The sequence below is a fragment of the Toxorhynchites rutilus genome, chromosome 2 (genome assembly GCF_029784135.1).
Source record: "Toxorhynchites rutilus septentrionalis strain SRP chromosome 2, ASM2978413v1, whole genome shotgun sequence".
NCBI classification, from domain to species: domain Eukaryota; kingdom Metazoa; phylum Arthropoda; class Insecta; order Diptera; family Culicidae; genus Toxorhynchites; species Toxorhynchites rutilus.
In genome coordinates this window covers 327,631,529-327,655,285 of record NC_073745.1, presented here as the reverse complement: position 1 = coordinate 327,655,285, position 23,757 = coordinate 327,631,529, and the positions used below count along the sequence as shown (strand labels likewise).

The following is a 23,757-nucleotide window of genomic DNA, read 5'->3' as shown; positions in this document are numbered from 1 at the left end:
GCGCTTTTAAGGCACTTCCGCGTGTACATAAAGGGTGTGTCGTTAAAAATCCACACACACAAAATTAGAATTTTTATCCGATTATCACCAAATTTTCAGGGAGTAAAAAGGAACAATTGAAGTTAGTTTTGGCTTCATTCATTCAATTCATTCCGCCTTCATATCCGTATGCGCGAACATTGGCCTTAACCCCACCCATAAGGTTTTGCACGACCCCATAATCGCCAGTTTTTCGCATATCAACCCATGCTCTCTTCATTTGGTCGGTGTTGAGTCAGAGGGGACCAAGTCGCAAAATTAAAAATATCGAGTTATTGATTGCATTAGGTTAAATATTTTGTATGCTACAGGTTTGGGAAATCACGCGTCAATGAAAACCCGTTATACCAAACTTCAAGCTCGTTTTTCTCGAAATCATAAAAATGTCACATAGTCCGGCATGACTCAACACCGACCATTTCATTTGCATTATTCAACTCTTCAGGTTGTTTTAGAAGGTGCCTCTTCATAATGACCCAAAATATTTCTATTAGGCGCAGTTCCGGAGTGTTTGGAGGGTTCAGATCTTTCGGCACGAAATCGACATCATTAGCCTCAAACCACACTAGCACGTCGTTCGTGTAGTGGCATGATGCTAAATCCGGCCAGAAGATCGTCGGACCGTCGTGAGCCTGTAGGTAAGGAAGAAGCCGCTCTTCCAAATACACCTGTCCATTCATGGTGCTTGCGGTAACGAAAGGTGTACTCCGCTTTCCGCAAGTACAAATCGTTTGCGAAGTTAAGAACTTCTGGGTGAATTTGGACTTCTTCTGTGTCCGGAGTTTCTCGGAAACATCCAACTTGGTAGTCACATACAGGTTCCCTGGAATCCGGTTGAAGTACGCTTTCACATATGTCTCGTCATCCATTACGCAGCAGTGTGGTTTCATTATTTTCTTGTCGTACAACTTCCGGGCACGCCATTTTGCGACCGTATTCTGTTTCTTGTCGCGGTTTGAATACTTCTGAACCTTAAACGTACGTAGTCCAGCTCGAGTTTTGGTATTCTGCGTGAAAGTCTTGCTAACCCCAACACGCGTTTGTAATGATTCTTGTTGATCTGACGGCTTTATTCCGAATCTTCGCTTCCGATCAACAGTCAAACGTTTTTCGAAACGTTTTATGATACCATATACCGTGTAATTTGCGATTCCCAACATTTTTTTTTCCAATGGCACGATGCGACAGACCCTTATTCTCGAAGTACTCGGGCAAAACTCTTTCGTGAATTTAAATTAAACTTACCCAACAGATCATAAGTTAGAGCAACTCGAGTGTGTGCGTATTTTAAACGATACACCCTGCTTTCGAGTCCATAGTTCTGTTTTCGGAGGATTTTCCGTTTTTCATTCGTTAGATTAGGAATTTCCTAGTATTTTTTTAAGTTAAAAACGAACCTCAACTGTTTGGGAAATCTCCACAAGCTGTTGCCTTATAGTACATTTGGTCTGGAAACTGCCCAAAATTCATATTCACGTATGGTTTGTCGTTCATGAGTAAGCTTTCTCGGTACCTCATTAAAAATTTGTTTTTAAAGACGGTTTCTCTAGAAAATAATTTCGCTGGAGTTGTGTTCATTGGAGACATCAGCATCCGAGAGACCTGGGTTCGCTCAGATTATTCTCAACACCTTCGAAGGCGGCTATCGTTGTTAAGTTCTGTGTAATGTTCAGTGCGCAAGTTTCGGCTAGTCGAACATTCAGTAGTCAATAAATATGCCACTGGTTTGAATGTAATGTTAGTGTAATACAAGTCTCAGATATGGTATGTTCTATCGCGAAAGGGATAACTATTGGTAGAGAGGAGTAAACTAAAGGCTACAATGCAATAAAGTGAGGCAATTAATGTGATCGAATAAACTCGGTTTCTTGACAGCCCGACGGGACTACTTAGTAGTCATAGTTGGATCCTGGAAAGGAAAAAATAGTATAGTTACACTACACTATAATGTGCAATAATCATGTGAAGGTGGACGAGACGCACCAACTTAGCTGATTTCTAGTTTGTACAGTTTGACCTATTTGACCTAAATGATGACCTAACATCACATGTCTTTCTTGGAAATGCCAACACTCGCCACTAGATGCACCTCGTATGAGCAATTATGTTGAGAAAATGTCCGTAAATGGATATCCGCACCTCTAGGGTGAATGACCAGTCCGATAGGTAAGCAACCCAAAATATAGAGTTGAAGGTGACTTGAGAAGAAATCTTTGTACCAGATGATCGATCTTTGAGATCAAAAGCGTTGAAAAGCATGTATAAATAAGGTAACATGTACACTATTCAATTTCAGCCTTTTAAGGCTTAACATTCCAATTACCTTGAAATCAAATAAACGAAAGGGATGAATATACCAGTATACTGTAGTAGAAAAACGATCAGGATGAGAAATATATCCTCGACATTACAGCGCTAAACCACAAAATTGTCGCTGCAAATAAGCAATTTTTCTCATTCAGCTAGGTAAAAAGGTTTCTATAACATTCTACTGTTATTGTTTGGCCGATTTGAGTTTTAAAAAACTGCTTCTATAATCTCCTTGTACGAGTTCGACTTTTTAGCTTGCTCCAGTGCAGAACTACAGGATTTTAGCTAGAACTCGAAGTTCAGGATCTATTTGGCAAATCCAAGTATCCGTCATTACGAGTCAACGCAGAAAATCAGTATTATTCATCTAAAACGAGCCAAATGAAAGTGGAAAAAAGACAGATGGACGCATAACAATTGATATTATAAAAACAGAACCGGAAGGAGCTGGCGCAATTATTCAAACGAGATCAAAAATTGCTTCGATGAAAGGGCACTGTCATATCGAAAGCGTCCCACACTAATCGCAGGTGATTAGCTTAATTAATTTTTACATTCACGTACCCGTTTTGGGCATCTCTCCAGTACTTTTACTGGCATCAATGCCCAGATGATCACCGGATCGGAGAAAAACTGAGAAAGAAGATGATGATGCGTTCAGATAGTAGTTGTAGTAGAGTAGTTGTAGGAAACTGCGCGCACAAGCCGTTTAGCTCATCTTACGTAAGCAGCTCGCAAATCGTGTACTGGAAAAAAAAACCTTTGAAAGAATATTATAAGTACCTGCACATCGATGATCAAAGTGTAATGATGATGATGATGATAATGATGGTGATGATTCAGCAGTTGATGCTGTTGAATAATGTACAGAAAGGGTATATGTGGAAGTGCCTTATTGCATGGAAATTGAACTCTCTTTTTACCCCTGGAGAAAAAAAGATGTTGCATAATATTCCACAGGGCAACTGATTGAATGGACAATGATGCACAACTGCAACAAACTATCACCGTGGGAATGGCCAAACTGTTGTTGATGAAATTTAGCAAAATAGTTGATAAAATAGTTGATATTATTGCCAATATTAAGAAGTAAGCCTGTTGATACCAAACGTTGTAAGCAATCCGACGCTTGTCATGAACGTCTAGTGATATTTATGGTGGTTCGTCACGATCAATTAGCGAGTTGTTTACTATTATTGTTTCTTGTGGCGTTCAATTATCACTCTTTTTTTTGCAAGCAATTACCACTTTGCGTATTTGGGCTATATCAAATGTCATCAGCGCATCGGCCTCTGTAAGTTTCTCTGTTGTATTCACGTATGCTCTAAAATATTGTATTTTACATAACGTCGCACCGTAAGCAATGAGACGAAAAAAGAGGCATTTCCTGCAAACCATCTTCTTTTATGGGCGATGTGAAGGGGCAGAGAAAACGACCAACACGATTTCTGCTCTTTTTTATTTTCAACGCGCGAACGACCTTTGGGAGGGAGGGGACCAGGTTTTCAGTTCGTTGGAAACCATCCATTCGTACCACGTTTCATCTGGTCTTATTTGCGCAAAGCCATCGACTTATTATACGGAGTGACACAAACGGGTGATGGCGAAGAAAGCTTGGAAGAAATTGCAATATCTTATAATGAAATCGCTTTTGTTTCGAGGCGCAAATAAACTAAAGCGCAAATCTTGAGCTATATCGTGCGGGGTATGTTTTTAGAAAGGTAATGGTTAATTTAATAGGCAAAAAAACAACTGCCAACACCTTTGCAATTGGAGTAAAATTGAAGTAAAATGCAATCATTCATTGGGAGTGTGACGACAGACAGTTGACTGACTGTTTCAATTGACAGTTCCTAGCAGTTTTTTCGAGCGACAAAGGCGAATGCTCCAATAAATATTGAGAATCTGATGGAGAATAGATGCAGAGCGTCTCCTTCTCCACAAATCCCGCACTGCAGCACTGCCTAGCCTTTGCCGTTGTCTACACTGCTAAGTAGGAAAATATTCTCTAACAAGTTCTCTTCTTATATAGGGTAAATGATCTTGGTTTGTTTGATTTATGGTGTTTTTACGCAACTAGTAAATACAAATGAGGGGCGCGAGACACCAATAGAAGGTGTATTTTATAATCCTTTAAAACATTTGAATCAGTAAGAATATACTATAAAATGACTTTTGTGATGTGATGTGATGTGATGTTTTGAAATATTCGAATACCAGATTTGACAAAGGTGTGCTCAATTAGAGCATTCAAAAAAGTGAGCAAACCATGAATAATTTTCGACTGGACAAACCAAAATCATTTACCTTAGTGTATACCATTCTCATCGATCCATTTAGAATGGTAGAAGTCAGGTTTCTTGATGTTATGTTGTCTGATTGTGAAACTTAAATCACGTAAGTTACTTCCCTTGGGCGGTTGCATTGTGCAAGTTTGGGTTATCGTGACTTCTTATAGTCACATCATCTTTATTAATTGCATTAATTTCATTAGATACAAATGACTTAGCTGTGTTTGTTTAAATACAATTGAAACTCATTTGAATTACAATATCGAATAACGCAAAATAGAGAGGAGATGCACCAATTCTGCAAATCAGGCTTTCTTTGTTGACATTCTGTACCAGTACCACTTTACGTCCCCCGAAATGGTTCCGGGGTAGATAGGCAGTTAAACGGGTTGAAGTGGATTTTACAGTAGTACACGGGTTCCCAATTTATTATTGATGCTATGATGATGCTGCCCTCCGTCATAACCACTAGGCGCACCAGTTCAAGTTCAACTAGAATGTGGCTTTTACTTCCACAAAGGGTGATAGACTCGTAGCACTGCATTGTCTTGATGTCGGGAGGATAACTGATGAACTCGCGACACCCAGGAAATGTAGAAAATATAGTAGACACTTCACCCTGCTATACAAAGTGTTCAGAACACTAGAATCTCGGCACAATTTTGACGTGGGACTACGTCTAACCGGAATATATGGGGGGTAAAATGAAAACCTAAACACAGAACATGCAATGAAAGATTCCGAATGCTTATAACTCAAACATTTCTTACTGGCTCGGAAAGATGTTTGCATCAATTGGTAGTGAATATTTCTACACATCTATCGCAATTAACAATATGTTAATTTTTATTAGATAAACAATTTAATGACTGTAAAATGTTAGGCGTTTTCTAAACGCCCTAACTGCCTCGCTTTGATTGGCCCGATGAACGATTTCCCCAACACAGCCATCTAAACCAAGCAGCCTTGGGGGAATCGGCATTGCAAATACATGAAAGTAGGGGGACTTTTGTTCTCATCGAAATGCGTTCCCTAACACAGACTTCAAAACCAAGGTGCCTGGAGGAAATCGTTATTGAAAATACATGTAAGTCGAGGGTATTTTTGTTCCGACTAAAATGTGTTTCCCTAACACAGACTTCAAATCCATAGAGCATGGAGATATTCACATTGCAAATACATGCAAGTCGGGGGTATTTTTGTTCCGACAGAAATGTGTTTACCTAACACAGACTGCATGTTTCCCTAACATGGATTACAAAAGCGGGTACGAATACAACGCTTTGATTCGGTTATTCAAGATTGTATTGAAGGATATGCTTCATAACTTCTGCTCACTGAATTTCTACGCATACCATTTGATGGTTAGGCAAAATGTTGATAACCATTTGCTGCGTCATGAAACTAACTATCGACCAATTGAAAAATCTCAACTGTTATCCAAACGGAAATGCCTCGTTCTGAAGCTTCCTCTTGTACTCACAATTATTGCTCAGTCATTTTCTGATAGATTTACGAGCGTTTTGCGGCGTTTTGCATCAATCGATTTGGGCACTCCATAACAATTTATTACAGTGAAAATGAATAGAATTATATATTTCGTGGAAACAGACTTCAAAATCAAGATAGCAGAGGGAGCTTTTGTTCCCACCAAAATGTGATTCTTTAAAGAAGATTTCGAAACCAAGATGCTCGGGAGAAATCAGTATTGTAAATATATGCGAGTCGCAAATATTGTAAATATATGCAAATGGATTGAATAAACACACAGAAAGTAAAAATTATAAAAGAAAATTACCTTTTTCATTTCAAATATGTTTTCTCTATAATGAAGTAACATGTTTTTTCTTGTGAGAAAAATTGATAATTGTGTTCGATAATGATAATTATCTTATAGTACATTGGTGAGTTTTTTTTTCTTTATTTCATCCACACAGGAGCTATCTCGTCCAGGACCACAAAGGGCGGCTTTCATCATATCTCAGTCCACTTCGCCATCTTCTATCGTGATACGCACCATCAAACGACTCATCACCATCCTCATCATCACTAGGTTGTAAACACTGGGGGAGTGATCAAACAATACCCAACAACCAAACGAAACGTCTCTTTTCAGGGTCACCTTTATCGATATCAAAGAGTTTTACGATAAAATTATTCAAATACATCCTAAATCAGCATGCAACAGATAGTTTAACGGAATCCTACGTCAACTATGCGGTCGTGTATCGGACACAACCCTCCTGTGACTTTTTCATTATATCCAAAAAAATTTCCATTCCATTCTCAACATAGGGGAGCCGCGGGTAAGACGGACAGTGGGGGTATGATGGACAGGTGGTTGATTTGTATAGTTGCATTATGAATTTCAAATTTCTGTTGATGGGCATGCTTTTCTCTAATATTTAAACCATCCTATGACAATGAATACTGATCAAAAGTGGAATAGAGAAACAAAAACCGAAAATCGAGCATGATTCCGCGCGTGGATGTAACTTTTGCGGCTTCGATATTAAGCATTTTGAGTGGTTTAATATGACAGATATGAATGACAGTAATCACTTGTGTTACATTAAATGATTAAACCAAGAGAGGAACGAAGACTGTTGTTTGCATATTCGAGCTGTATCAAACATCGCAAACCATTTTCGAAGCCTGCATGCAAGTTTGAACCGCATATATCGCCCCGCTCTGTAGCGAAACCCACTGCACAGACAAGTGCAAAGAAATAAATGATACAAGAAAAATTACGTCATCATTCGGACACCATTTGCGGAGAGCAACGAATGGGAAAAGAGAGCGGTGTTGCTAGTAAAACTATGCGGTCTATATAAATATACATATTTCAAGGGATAGCGGCGTTAAAAATGGAAAATATGATCTTTCTACCTCTCATCCTCTATCGAGCTAAATAATCATATAGTTTGCACTCTCTGAGACTTAAAAATCAGGATCTGCTATATTAGCTGAATATGAATCATCCGCTTTGCGTAGTCCGTACGATCCTGCTGTTTCATGATGCATGGAGAGGTCGATATGCATATGTTAGAGGCAAAAAAGAAAATAAACTTTCTGCGCCGAAAGCGTATATGATGGTTCTGCTTGCGTGTCGGTGTATCATGAAGTGCGAACCGATGCAGAGATGTCTCGTTCTCTTTTGTGTCGTGATTTGCAGCACGTAACAACAAAAGAATGCCGCTGGGGGAAATGATTTGTGTATGATCATATTTGATCGAACGAAAGCGATTTTTTCAGTGAATGGATCATTTGGCAAACACTGCATCCAATGCATGATGGAAAGTCAAAGGAAGAATATTGAACTCTTTTTCATATTGCTTTCTCTTTTTGAACAGTAAGAAACTGCTTTTAAATTTTTGAATCATGAGTTTCCAATGATACAATTGAAGTTTTCCTTAACATGTTCGTCTTACCCCCATCTCCCCTACTCCACGCCTAACACTGGCTGCAGGAGGTTGTTTACCACCACACCCAACCTCCAATATTGCATCAATTAGTCTCTTCCGTAGAGCTCCAAGTCATTCCAAGGGGTTTAATGTGGAAACCTGAGGTAAGCTAGGGATAGCTCAATCGGAATACTTGTAAATTCATCTTCTCAACAGATAATTATATCAAGATTTTTCTGTGTTGTGGCGAATCTCATCGCAGATTCAGGTTGACACGTTTATACCCCAGGTTGAATGTAGGGCCTGAAGTATCGGCTGGAATTAGGCTTAGGTTTGCTCAGCTGTCTGGTCTCGAAAACGATTAACAGACCGTTGTCGGGTATCCAGTGAAGCGGGAATTCCTTTGTAAATTCTAGGCTAATGCTGACATAGGTATTGGGTTCAATTCCTGATCGGTCAAGAATTTTTTCGGGTTGGAAATTTTCTTGACATGCCTTGGGATATGTGAAGTGATGGGTCTGAAGTGTCGGCTAGAATAAGGCTTGGGTTTGCTCAGCTACTAGAACTCGGAAACGATCGCAATTGCAGGCCGTGGCCGGGGATCTGATAAAGCGGGATTTCCCTTGAAAATTCATGGCTAATACTGACATAGGCATTGGGTTCAATTCCCGATCGGTCTAGGGTCTTCCCGGGTTGGAAATTCTCTCGACATGCCATGGAATGAATACTTTAGACAAAGGCTTAAATTGTTCTATCGATTAGTAATCTATGTCTGCGGGATAACCAGTCCGTTTTCTTTTCAATTTAATGTGCTTACTGGTTAGTATGATGTAATAAACTCAGTAACTCAATTATTATCAATAAGATAACTCGTCCCGCTCAAGCCTTTGTAGGGGAAAGAGGTGGGACCATCATCATCATTAAAAAAAAAAAGAGCTATCATGCGGATCTTCCTCCTTCGTCTCATTTAACACCGCAGCACGGTTCGACAAAAAGTTTTGAAGCTGAAAGCCTGGATTCAGGTACATAAAACTAGTTTCGTAAGACACGCGCATCGCCACTTTTTCGTTTTTGAAGCTGTCGAGGGAGTCATGAACATAGTGATTCGTCATGATTGCTCCGACAGCTCGAGCAAGACAGTGTACGAACTCCATGGCGTTCTTGTTTTTCACAAACTGCGCCGAGGCCAGTGATTTGATGGACCCAACGTCCTGATACACTGCTCAATGAAAATAGAATGCCTCATTGGCCCGAATCGACTGCTATGGAGCAGGATACCCATCCACAACACACGGACCATCATCCTTCGATCCAGCTGTTTCCCCCAAGGGATTGCTAAGATGGCCGCCTTTTTGTAGCCAGCATAGAAAATCATGAGCATAAAATTCATAACCTGAAATTAAAATTGAAATGCTCCGCATAATCAGGGGTTAGACATCAATTGAATATAGGCTACCCAAAATCAAAATCAATATGGCGTCATTTGTTTACCAACATATCATTTGCGAGGATTGAAATCGTTGAAATCACGGAGATAGTATGCTTTATTCCTAACTGCATGAGCGATTTTCATATTTCGGTTTCACATGGAGCTGTTTACATTTAACATGGAGTTTCAAGTTAGCCACTATTCGACTATATAACCGGACCGTGTTGTAAACAACAGTAATTGATGGAACCAAAATGTCAGTCAACCGCAGCAATATTGGGTACACTGGCAATATAAGGGATTTGACGTTTTAGTCATACCCCTGCGCATAATGCTTCAGCAGTTATTTTAATTGCAAATCGCCAAGAAAGCTTCCGGATGGGTATCCGAACATCGCTTGCCAAAGGAAACTATCCAACTTAATCAAATATTAACATATATGACTCCAAACATAAAATACGTGAGCCCCCTAAGCGCAAGCCCTGTTTTATGCTGCCTACGCTCAATTTGCATTGGATGGGATAGGGTAGCCAGAGCCCCGGTTTCCCCACTTGTTTGACATCTCATCGCTTGCAGTTCAATTATACTTCTTCCTTTTACCGTTCACAGTCAATCCCTATTCCTCAAGAAGCCGTAGAGCGTCGGAGTTTTGTGTGAATTGCACTCCTTGGAAACGATAACATGTCGATTGGCAGTTTTCGTCAGGTTTTCGGCAGATCGTTTGAAGACATCACATACCATTTGTTTCGGATATTCAACAGTTCAGCCAGCTCTTAAACGGATAAAGCGGAATTTTCATTGCTTGCATGCATTGCATGTAAGCAAATCAATAAATGTCCACTAGAATTCTGTGCATTTTTAACATTCGCCATCAAATCTAGCTCGATGTACCGTGAGTGTGTGGGTGTGCAACTTAATTCGTTCTATTTCAACAAGATTGTTCATGGTGCTATAAAAGGTCAACGGCGACAGCTGATTTTAGCTGAATCGTAAAGTATCGACATCTGTGAACCAAATGTTGTTCCTTTGAGTAGCCTGTGAGTTTTGCACAACAAGTTCCATTCTTATTGCGTTGAAAATGTCGAGTTTCGTTGCACCATTTGCGGGAAGTTTTTGATTTTATGTTTCTATTGAATTAAAAGTGCAGCTGAAGCTCATCGAATGCTCGTGGAAGTATATGGTGACTCTGCGCCATCCGATAGGTTTCGTAGAAAATGGTTTGGGCGATTTCAACGTGGTGATTTTAGTGTTAATGGCAGAAAACGTCCGGACCAACCAAAAAAGTTTGAAGATGAAGAATTGGAGACATTACTCGATCGATATTTGTGTCAAACGCAAACAGAGTTTTCGAAACTAGTGAGAGTAAAGGCCGTTTTATATTATCCAGCATGTAGCGGCACGGCACGTACCGACACCGGCAGACAAATACATGATGTATTCATATCATCAGGCATAGCAACTTCTCTGTAGGGACCGGCAGCGCAGACGGAGCGAAGAAATGCTACTGATGATTGAACCGATGTCGTACCGAAGAGCGACGATTGCACCCATACCACTTCGACGTTTGATTTGTATGTATGGTGCTACTCGAAACACACGCAATAATATTTGACTTGCATGAAACGTGCCGTGCCGGTTACGCTACGTGCCTGATAATATAATATTACCTTAACACGACAAGCTAATTCTGAACGACTCAAAACCGCAAGATATCAAAAGCAAAGAAAATATGTCCCATGTGAATTAAAGGCGATCGGATATTGTGCGGCGATTTTGCATGTTCGAAGTGTTGCTTGAAGGGCACAAAGGGAAGTCTTTTTGGCATCGAATCTTTGTCTTGCGACGAAAAAAGAATTCATTACGACAATTCAAAACGCAAAGGTCGTGTGATATACACTTTGCCAACCTAATGCTCTGCATTTGATGGTTCAAAAAGGTGTGATCTACTATGAGCTTAAAGTGTTTAAAGTGTGCTGTGACCAAAAGACGTCCAAATTATGCGACCATACACGAGCCGGTAATATTCATTCTTAACCACGCTCGTCTTCATGTTGCTGTTCGAGTTAAAAACTATTTGAAAAAAAAACAGATTGGAATTTCGAAACATGGTATCAAAAATAGGTTGTATTCATTCTTGGCTCCTTTTTTTTTCATGACGGAATCCGTAAATTACCAGAAATATGGGACAAAGTGGTGATTATGTTTGTTTACAATCATAAGCAGTTGGTCAAACTTGACAGATAGTTGGTGCGAAAAAGCCACATAACGCCTAAATAATATTTCTTGATAACTAACTGTTATTCTGGGATGAATTTATGATTCAAAACACTGTTGTAATTCGTTAAAATCGTGAGCCTTTTCGGTTTGTTTTCTTGGTCATTTGCCGTACGCCATTCTGACTGAAGAGCAAATGTCAAAATCAAAATAAACGGATAATTTATAAATGCACTTTTAAAAGAAACGCGTCAAGATTAAGTCTACAGAATGTTGGTCGTAACCATAGATGCCAATCTTCCTGATTTTTCTGGATTTCCCAGACTTTTTGGCATGTTCCATGATAACCTGACAAACACTAAATTTTGCCTGATTCTACTGAAATGATCCTGATTTTTAATAATTTTTGGATTTTTACTTCATTAATATAAATATTATTTGTAATAAATATACTGGGATTCCTACCAAAGTTTTCCTTGTTGGGAAAGGGAACTAAAAGCCAACATAAAAAAGGTTATCTGATCCGCGCTTGTATAATGCTTACTCTTTCTTTCGTTTATTATCTATCTGTTGCGAAGCGATTCACTTTATTGGAGGTAACGGATATTTCAATAGGGACTCTACAAAATAAACCGATAGGGACAGCAAACAACGCACATATTTTTCCCCCCTCTCTTGACTTTTTTCTGCAGTAAGGTTTGCCATTTCATAATGGAAAGATATACGAGCCAACAATGAGTCGAGATTATTGAAATTTACTACCGAAATTCAAACTCAATGGCCTCAACTTTAAGAGCACTATGTCCAATTTATGGACGTCATAATCATCCTGCCAGATCAACAATTGAGCGTCTAGTGAAAATTTTGAATCCACAGGCACAGCACAAAATGTTCCCGTGCCAGTGAGACGAAGGAGTGCCCGTAATATCGAGAATATTGCTGCCGCTGGCGCATCAATTGAGGAAGACCTGAATCAGTCTCTCACACGTCGTTCTCAAGCGTTGAGCATCTCTGTGACGTCGTTGTGGTCAATTTTGCGAAAAGATCTTGGCCTACATCCTTACAAGATCAAATAGACACAAAAACTGAAGCCGCTTGACCACCAGAAGCGTCGTATGTTCGTGAATTGGGCTGAGCAACAACTTGAAAATGATCCGGATCGAAAAATCTTCAGCGATGAGGCTCATTTCTGGCTGAATGGCTTCGTCAATAAGCAAAATATGCGTTATTGGTCAGGGAGAAATCCACACGTACTCCATGAGTCACCATTGCATCCCGAAAAAAATACTGTTTGTGCGGTTTATTGTCCGGCGGCGTCATTGGGCCGTACTTCTTCCGTGATGATCAAAACCGGCACGTTACTGTGTTACCGCTCAAAGATAACCAAATATTTTTGGCCTGAATTGGATGACATGGACTTGGACAATATGTGGTTTCAACAGGACGGCGCCACAAGCAACCCATCGAATTTAACAAACGATTTATTGAAAACCAAGTTTGATGAGCGTGTTATCTCACGAAATGGCCCAGTCAATTGGCCGCCTCGGTCGTGCGATTTGGCGCCCTTAGACTATTTCCTGTGGGGCTGCCAACAAGCCTGCGACGATTGATGAACTTCGTACGAATATCGAACGTGAAATTGCAGCAGTATCGGCCGATTTATGGTTGAAAACCGTCGGAAATTGGGTTCAGCGTCTGGACTTCTGCGAGCGTGCCCTTGGTGCCCATGCAAAAGAAATCGCGTTCCATACATAATGATATTTTTTTTTTATATTTAAAACCGTTTTTGTTTTATTTAAAAAAAAAACTTTTGTGGAGCTCTCATTTAAAAACCCGTTACGTTTATACTTTTGCTCAGATATCAATGGGGTAACTGACAAGTATTTTTTTGAATTATAACAGAGATGTCATTCTGTGTACTTACAAAAAGAGGGGTGCTCAGGTTTTCTTAAATGCATGATTGAATGGACTGCGTTAGGTTAAAGTCAATAGAATTTTAATCGCAACACCCTTTATAATGATTTTTTGAACTGTTTGTTACCCACTCCCGAAAGCTGGAAACCATAAAATTGATCCTATACCACCGCAACGAACATTAGAGTAGTGCGGGGCAAAAGTGCGCATTGGCCATTTCGAAGCAAACGAGCATAAAATTTCGATAACAGTGTAGTCGTTTGATACATTATTACACCAGCAGCTCACACATATAAACAGCACGAATTCAGCCAAGTTGCAAAACTGGTAGGAAAAGATTGGGATTCTAGCTTCATGAGGAACCATAGTCTGTCTCTTCGAACCCCACAACAGCGCAACGAAGCAACAACGCTCCAAGGTAAAGCGTTGGAATCCTCAGAACTGAAATCCAAGATGAGGAAGACAAAAAAATTCAATAAAGGTTATGTTTCGTTTATGTTTATGTTTTCACAATGAACTTCAAATAAATATTGTATTATTCAAAAATGATTTTCAAATAAATCAAGTGAAGGTAACTATGTATTTATAAACTTGATATATATATATATATATATATATATATATATATATATATATATATATATATATATATATATATATATATATATATAAAATAAATATATAAATAAAAATGATTTGGTGTCCGTTCCTCACGATTTAACTCAAGAACGGAGCAACGGATTTAAACAGTCTGTATCAGGATTGATGCGGCTTAGTCTGCATCAGGTTTATATGTCAAAAAAGAAATAATATACCGCGAGTATAGATTTTTACATACAAATAAATTCTGTGGGAAATTGATTGTCCGAAATGATTTTCATCAATATATCAATTATGAGTGGGACGAAGTTTTCCGAGTCAGCTAGTTTGTTAATAAAAACGAATTCTGTTTAAAATGTTTGACTTTTTCAGATATCTTATATTGTCAGTCTCCTCCCATCCAAAAATTTCCACGTAGTATGTTCGACCATAACACCCACTCGTCTCCGCCCATAAAACATCATACAGCACCCCCCCCTCCACCCCACTGGATGATGCTTACACACTCTGGTAATGAAGCTTTTCTCGCTGGTAATGATAAACCATTTATTTTTGTTACAAGTTACCCCAGAAGTACAATTTAATAAGTCCTCTATGGGGCAAAAGTGCGCATTTGGCATTTTGTATTAAAATGGGTTTTTTCTAATTACGAACAAAACTCGAGAAATTCTTGTACTACGTTTCGAAGGTAATATATAGTTTTACAATTTGGTAAGCAAGCTGAATTCTATTTGCTTTTATTTCAAGAGTTTTTGGACGACAACAGTTAGATGCGCACCTTTGCCACGCACTACTCTACACTTAGTAGTGGCCCTGGGTTGACCTGACATTGTTGCACTTGGCTGATCATCAACAGTCGCTGAGCTGTGATGCAAATCCGATCGATAAAGCTTGAACACAAAAGTGCATAAATACAAGGGTGAATGAAATTTGTTCATTCGGAGACAATGATTAATAGAAATTCGTGGCCTGTTCGAGTCCCTCGAGGTTGAAAGCATGCTTATATCGATTTTGGCTTGGACTGAACTTGTTAAGCCATTTTATGCCAAGCGTTCGCAAAATCAAAAAGCAACTTTGATCATTTTTCATGTCTTTGAAAAGCAGCCACATGGTAAGTTTTTAGCATCGAATGATAGTTTAGTCTATAAGCTACCGCTTACTATTAATTTCGTTCAATTTTGTCATTTTGAGCAATAAATTCGGTTTAAAGTAACTATGTGCGGAAAGTACATAACCTAACAAAAAATTAAACCATTTCTACAGTATTACTTTGATAAAAGATAACACATTATGATGTAAGAAAAAAACATTGGATTGAACCTCCTACAGGAACAAAAATGTAAGTTTTACAATTAAATGAAAATCGATCCGGTGTCTGTTGTTAATTATATATCACCAATTCATCGAGTTGCCGATGAATTAAAACTTAACAGTCTCTGATGGCCTAAATAAATGTCATATGACATAGAAAAATCCACATCATGCCAAACGTGTGATAACTCGTAACTGTTCATGTTTTAAGCATCAGACCTTCGACGAATGTTCGTTTCTATGAAGTCTCACTCTCATCCGATGTAACGTCAACGGGACGAAATGAATTGTCAATTCAATTTCATTTTTTTCCTTTTTGTTCCACGTTACGCTGAATGAGACTTTTAACTGTTCATGATAAAATATGGGACTTTACGTTCCGTTGGCATGCTTATTATTTTTCTTTGGTTTAGGTTTTTTCCCAATTGTCATTGCCAATAAGTGCAACGTGAATTAAACCGTTGTTAATATATGTTAAATGATTCTAACACGACAGAATGGAATACTTCAAAGTTGCGCGAATTACAAATTTGAGTTCTCGAGTCGACATTTATATTCACATTTTCTGAGTCACACTTATCTTTTTCGCAGAAAAATGTTCATTTCAGATCATTCAAAGATGTCACGAGATAAACGAAGGCGTTATACACCCCTAATCGTTTTGCACTTGCCCAACTCTGGTCATTCATTTTTTTTCGACTGCAAGAAGAATCACGCAAACCGCGCATCGATTATGGTGGTCGTAAAATGAGGACGCATTTGTTTATGTATTATTTAATTTTGACACCTGTTCGGGATTTCAAAGAATTACACCACTGTTTTTGTAGCAGCTTCAAGGCAGCTCAAACTGCAATTTAATAGTTCCGGTAAATAGTGCAATTACATTAAATGATATACAACTTACAATTAATAGTTTTCTTCCACCTCGTACAACGTGTGTCGTGGAATTTTGCAGATATTTCTCGTCCACAAATGATCTGTATGAAATCAAATCGAGTTCTAAAAACACTTCAAATCGTAATGTGTTGTACTTACTATCTATCTAGTAGTACTAGTACTAGTTTAGAAATTTTTGCCGTTTAAAGGACCACTGATTTCTTTTTCGCAAACCTAATTTGATGTTTTGAAATAATAAACAGTATTAAAATAGAGAAAAATGACTCAACTAAATTCATTTAGTCTACCGTATATCGTAATGATTCTCTAGTTCCTAAATAAACTTTTTCTTCAATATATTTTTCGTGCTAACTATTTTATGCCAAACTTATTTTTTTTCTTTTAAATCAACTTTCCTCAACCTCTAATTTGTTCTTTTGTTTTGATTCTCATTCCTATTGGGCATAAACATTCAACGACGGTACTACCACTGTAGACCGGCGTCGCATGTCTCATTATTTGCGTAACTAATTTCATGGCAGGCCGGTTGCGAGCACCGTTAATGCACAGTGTTGCCAACACCCCCCGCCCGTAACTCCGGTAACACTTCATCGTTGTCCGGATTTACCACCAATTTCTAGCACTGCAAGGTTGGCTACTCCGCGCCGGAATAAACCATTACTTGTTCGCACATCTGCCTGTCGAACTCTACCATCAGACCCTATGATTGTTTCCTCGACTATTCCTCTGATCCAGCTTTTTCGGTGCTGACCATCTACCACAAACACCAGATCTCCTTTCTTTAACGATCTTCTTTCAGAGAACCATTTGGTGCGTTTATTGATTGTAGGTAGATACTCCTTGTACCAGCGTTGCCACATCTGGTCCGCCAAATACTGCGAACGTTTGTACGTATCGCGCAATGCTTCTGCGAAGTCCACCGATCCGTCTACATGACGATCCACTGATTTGGTCGTCCCTCTAAGGAAATGATTCGGAGTAATCGTTTCAGAAGCTGATTCCTGCGATACATATGTAAGTGGTCGACTATTCACCATATCTTCTGCTTCTGCAAGAGTGGTCAACAAAATTTCGTCCGTTAACCGTCTACCATCGTCGAGTGCCTTCATCGCCTCCTTCACTGATCGAACCATTCTCTCCCAGATACCTCCCATATGCGGTGTACCAGGAGGATTGAAATTCCATTTTATTGAACTATTAACTACCGAATCTGCACATTCGTAATTCACCCTCTTCATCCATAAAATCAACTCTTTGCTGGCTCCTTTAAAATTTGTCCCATTATCGGAGAAGATTTCATCGGGAACACCTCGTTTGCAAATGAATCTTCGAATTGCCATTAAACAAGCTTGTGTCGTAAGTGTGTGTACCACGTCCAGGTGCACTGCTCGTACGGCAAGGCACGTGAACAATGCAATCCACCGTTTTTCTCTTCTGCGACCAACCGTAACTTCAACAGGTCCCAGATAGTCTACACCCACTGCACTAAACGGTCTTGTAGGTTGGGTAATTCGTTGAATCGGAAGTGGTGCCATCATAGGAACCTCAGCATAACACCGATTTACTTTACACCAGATACAATCTTTCATAACTCGTTGAATTTCCATTCGCATCTTCGGAATATGGAATTTTTGACGAAGCTCATTCAACACCGTTTCCCGATTCGCATGTCCAAACTTTTCGTGGTAATATTGGATTAATCGTTTCGTCACTGCGTGTCCCTTTGGAAGAATAATCGGAAACTTCATGTCAAATGGAATTTCCTTGGATTTAGCCATCCGACCGTTCATTCTAATCACACCGAACTCGTCTAATATCGGAGTGAGTTTATACAATGGACTTCTCTTCCCGATCTGCGCTGGCTTCTGGTCCCCTTTTATTGTTTCATTTCCCAGCAGTATCACTACTTCATTTGGAAATACCTCTAATTGCGCCTGTTTCCACAAAATTACTTCCGCTTTCATAAACTCGTCCTGTTGCAATGGTTGTTGTACTGTGTTGAGGTTCACATGTAGTTTGCGTTGCTGATGCTTGTTTGACATTAGCGTACGTATCGGAAGTCCCTTTACCTTCCGACGAATATTAGTGATAAATCTGATTACGCAAGCTATGATTCGCAATAACTTAATCCAGCGCCACGTAACTTCCACGTTGATAATGGGTTCTGGAAACTCCTTTGTTTCATGGTGAAGAAAGTGCATTTTCATTTCTTCCTCAATATTAGCTACTGGTAGTCGCTCGTTTGGCCACGACTCTTCAGGTTCATACAGAAATCTTGCACCCTTGAACCATTCTCCGTCTGAACTCAACGGTGGACCTTGTCCCCATTTCGTCAGCGCATCAGCGAGGTTCAACCGGGATGGAATCCAACGCCAGTCGGATGATCCGGTCGTCTCCAAAATCTCCCCGACTCTGAATGCAACGAATTGTTTATATTTTCGCTGATCAGACCGCAGCCAACTCATGACTGTTTGCGAATCAGTCCAAAGAAAACAACGATTGATTGGCAGTGAATGGTGGGCTTTAATAGTTTGCCACATTCTCGCCCCGAGGACAGCTCCCATGAGTTCTAGCCGAGGAATAGATTGCATCTTCAGAGGAGCCACTTTCGATCTAGACATCGCCAATGAACATTTCACTTCATCGCCGATAGATGCACGAAAATACGCTACACACCCATACGCGTGAATACTGGCGTCGGTGAAAATATGTAGCTCGAGTTTGTCGATTTCTGATGATCTAGTTCGACCAAAATATGATCGTGGAATTCGAATCTGTTCCACTAATGGCAGTAACTCGATCCATTGCTGCCATTTGACCAAACATTCATCATCAATTTCTTGATCCCATTCGCAGCCATTTCGCCACAAGTCCTGTACCAGGATTTTTCCATGCACGGTAAAACATGATAATAATCCCAGTGGGTCGAAAAATCCCATAACGCAACTCAACACGATACGCTTCGTCGGTTTCTTGCTGCCCCGCAAATACTCTTGCAAATCTTCGCGATGTTCGGTCGAAAAAGAGAACACGTCTTGAACTGTATTCCAAATTATACCAAGAACTCGCTCATTTCCAGTCTCTTTGTCTTGGTTGAAGTGAATAGTTTGAACTTCTTTTGATTCCCCGAGAGAACTGAGAACTTTTTCCGAATTGGATACCCAATTGCGTATTTCGAAACCCCCCTTTGCATGGATAAGTCTCACCTGCTTCGCACGCTGTATCGCCTCTTCGATGGTATCCACGCTGTCGAAGTAGTCGTCAACGTAATGTTTCTCGACGATTGCTGCTACGGCTTCAGGATTTTCCACTACAAACTCCATTGCGTTCATGTTCTTCACGAACTGGGCTGAGCATGGAGAGCATTTTGCCCCAAAGGTAGCCACGTCCATAACATAAATACAGGGTTCGTCCCTAGGATCATGTCGAAAAATAAACCGCTGTACTCTTTTGTCAGCGCGTCGAATCAGCATCTGATGGTACATTTCGCGAATGTCACCACCGAAAGCAATTGGCCTTTCACGAAATTTACAAAATACCGTCAAAATTGATACCAGTAGATCGGGTCCCGTGAGAAGCAAGGAGTTGAGGGATGTACCATTCACACTTGCTGCCGCATCCCAGACGAGCCGTACTTTGCCCGGCTTTCTAGGGTTGACCACGACGTTAAGGGGCAGATACCAAACTTTCCCCGGTTCGGTTTCGGCCAATTCTTCAGCGGTTGCTGGATGCGCGTATCCTTTCTGCTGGTACTGCTCGATCTGACTACATACGTTCTCGAATAGCGCTGGTTGTTTCAGTAGACGTTGTTCCAGACACTTCATTCTCCTCACGGCCATCGGATAACTGTTCGGAAGCTCTGCATCTTCTTTGTCCCACAACAGTCCTGTTTCGAAACGATTTCCTACTCTTCTAGTGGTCTTTTCCAGAATTAGGCGCGCTCTTCTATCCTCATCCGATTCCGGCAGCTTTACAATCACAGAGTCCTCTAACGCATACTGAACTTTTAGTAAATCGTGAAGATCTTGATTGCTGACTGCGTCGTGGTGCCCAAGATACACTTCCGAATCCGACGGCTGCATCTGATTTGGCCCGTAAACTGCCCATCCCAGCTTGGAACGTACCGCTATCATATCGCCCAGCTCACCGATTTTTGCTTCCATCGGTGCAATCACATGCAAGTTATTCAAGCCTATTAGCAAACCAGGGCGTTGATTTTCGTAGGACGCTATTGGTAGTCCACGAAGATGCTTCATCCGGCGGCTGATTCCTGTTGCGTCTATAGTTTGTTTCGGCAGAAGCAGCTCATCTACCGTCCTGACCGAACTGAGCTGATACTTCTCTGAACTTCCACTTCCAGAAATCAGTAAGTTTACCCTGCGTGATTCCTTCTCTACACGCGTTATATCGGCCGTCCATTTGATGGTCAGCTTCTCCTTGGGTCCTTCGGCCCCCATTACTTCGGCTAACGACTTTTCAATTAGAGTTACAGACGCACCCTCGTCCAAGAAAGCCAATGTGTTTACAGATCGCTTTCCACAGTGTAACGTAACTGGCAGCATGCGGAATAGGATTGTGCTGGTACATCGGAAGTGTGCATTGATTGCTACTGTGACGGGATGGAGAAGAGGGTTGTGTCGTTCTCGACAGTCATCGATGTTGCATCGTATTTTGAATTTGCACGGAGCGTTACCGTGATCATTAAGGCATATGACGCATAGTTTCCCTTGTTCTACCAGTTTCAGGCGGTCCGCCAAAGCCAGTGCTCTAAAGTCCTGACAGAATCGAAGACGATGATCAGTACGCTTGCACACTCTGCACGGTTTCGGATAAATCTCATCGGCTCCGACGGAAGACCTTTCCACAGCACTGTGGTTGTATACATGAACGCCTTTTTCCTTTATTTTGCCCTTTCCCGCATACTCATGCGCTGCTGGCTGCTGGAAATCCATCTTTACATTGGCCTCGCAAGCTTCTGCAACGATTGTTGACACAAAGTCGGTAAAAGTACGGAGATTAACTCTCTTTTGCTGGTTCTTGAACCGAACCCACTCACGCTTGTCATGAGCAGGAAGCTTGTCGACCAAATCCTGGATTAAAAGAGGATTTGTGAGATGTTGCTTCAATTTAGCCGCTTCCAAATGTTCACATAGCTGCTCTACAGTATTCCCAAAAGGAACATATGTTGCCAATTTATCTGGCTTCGGAGCTTCCAGTCGCCGCACCTTTTCGAGATGACATTGCAGTAGTTGTTCCGGACGTCCATACAGCTGACGAAGTTTGCTGATGACTCTCGGTACGGATTTTGGGAAAAGCAACTGTCCTCGAACGCTTTCTAATGCTGGACCCTTCAAGCTCTCCTGTAGTCGAACAAGGTTTTCAACGTCATTGAATCCACAAGCATCTGTGGAAGCTTGATAAGTTCCAATGAATAATGGCCATTCTTCCGGCTTCCCGGTAAAGACTGGAAGTTTCTTACTAATCCCACTCCGGGCAGCTAGTTGTACTTTAGACGGAGCCTGCCTCTGCTCGGGGTTTTTTCGTTTCTTTTTTGATTGTTTCTCTTCCTTTACTTCTTCATGACCAGATTCACTCGAAATAGTATCATCATTGGATCCGTCTGAACTGCCATCGCTCTCGTCTTCGCTACTTGCTTCCTCGGATTCATCTCGTTCATCCTCTGGCTTATGCTTATTGCGGTTATCTGATTCCTTTTGATTGTGTACATGCGCATTTTCCAGCGGAATTCCAGTATTCGGTGTCTTTACATTCTTCGAGGTTCCTTCTCCCGATGATGCGGTTTGTAAACCACTAGATTTCAATTTCGATAGATCCTGCTCGATTTGATTCATTTTGTCATGATACGACTCTCTCAATTTCTTCATTCGGTCTAAATGTGTTTGCTTTTCGAGCAACGCTTTCTGCAACAACTGTTCTTCCTGCTGTAGTTCTTTGGCCCGGAGCTCATTTTCCATCTTAATCCGCTGCTCTTGTAGGATTCGGTTCATTTCCATCCGCTTTTCCCACAGAACCCGTTCGTTACTCATCTCCAATTCTTTCTTTTTTCGCTCCTTTTCTAGAGCTCTTAGCTCCCGCTCCAATGACGAACCGGACTTTCCGTCCGATCTCAAACTAGATTTATCCGATATATCCTCGGCTGTCTTCTTCTTGGTACCCGTCTTAGAAGTCTCTTCGTCCAGTTTTTTCTGGTTCTGACAATCTTCCTCAGGGCAATACCATTTCTCCTGACTTTCGACTGCTGCTGTGACACCTACGCAACGGTAATGGTACCAAACATCGCAATTGTCACAGCATACCATGCGCTCATTCACCTCGGACACCAATCCGCAGGCTCCGCAGGAAGTCGTTGTCATATCCGCAATTCCATCCATCGTTTTGAGGTTGGATCCCTATCTCTTATTAATTTTTGAGAATGTTCGGGATTTCAAAGAATTACACCACTGTTTTTGTAGCAGCTTCAAGGCAGCTCAAACTGCAATTTAATAGTTCCGGTAAATAGTGCAATTACATTAAATGATATACAACTTACAATTAATAGTTTTCTTCCACCTCGTACAACGTGTGTCGTGGAATTTTGCAGATATTTCTCGTCCACAAATGATCTGTATGAAATCAAATCGAGTTCTAAAAACACTTCAAATCGTAATGTGTTGTACTTACTATCTATCTAGTAGTACTAGTACTAGTTTAGAAATTTTTGCCGTTTAAAGGACCACTGATTTCTTTTTCGCAAACCTAATTTGATGTTTTGAAATAATAAACAGTATTAAAATAGAGAAAAATGACTCAACTAAATTCATTTAGTCTACCGTATATCGTAATGATTCTCTAGTTCCTAAATAAACTTTTTCTTCAATATATTTTTCGTGCTAACTATTTTATGCCAAACTTATTTTTTTTCTTTTAAATCAACTTTCCTCAACCTCTAATTTGTTCTTTTGTTTTGATTCTCATTCCTATTGGGCATAAACATTCAACGACGGTACTACCACTGTAGACCGGCGTCGCATGTCTCATTATTTGCGTAACTAATTTCATGGCAGGCCGGTTGCGAGCACCGTTAATGCACAGTGTTGCCAACACGTCGGGATTTACAATTTCGCACAGATCCATTGAACCATCGCCGAATGGTGTGCAGCGGCGCTTTTTGTGCATTAGCGCGATACACTCAATTTGTTTCAATTTTTCTTAATTGATATTGTATAATTAATCGATGCTTCGAATCCGAACTCGATTCGGAACAAATTCGCAAGATGTGTACGAGAAAATTCTCATCTGTGTGCGACCCGATTCGAACTGTACATTAGTCAAGATATGATTGCAACAG

The 23,757-nt window shown here is 40.4% G+C and overlaps 1 protein-coding gene across 1 annotated transcript; it reads right to left on the bottom strand.

Annotated features, from left to right (window-relative positions):
• Positions 1 to 16,996: 16,996 nt before the first annotated feature.
• On the bottom strand, positions 16,997 to 23,324 carry LOC129767103 (uncharacterized). Its single transcript, XM_055767724.1, has 2 exons — positions 23,091 to 23,324; positions 16,997 to 23,032 (listed from the first exon to the last, which is right to left on the bottom strand). The coding sequence occupies exon 2, from the start codon at positions 22,799 to 22,801 to the stop codon at positions 16,997 to 16,999; it is 5,805 nt and encodes a 1,934-aa protein (XP_055623699.1). The 5' UTR covers positions 22,802 to 23,032; positions 23,091 to 23,324.
• Between the last annotated feature and the right edge of the window lie 433 nt (positions 23,325 to 23,757).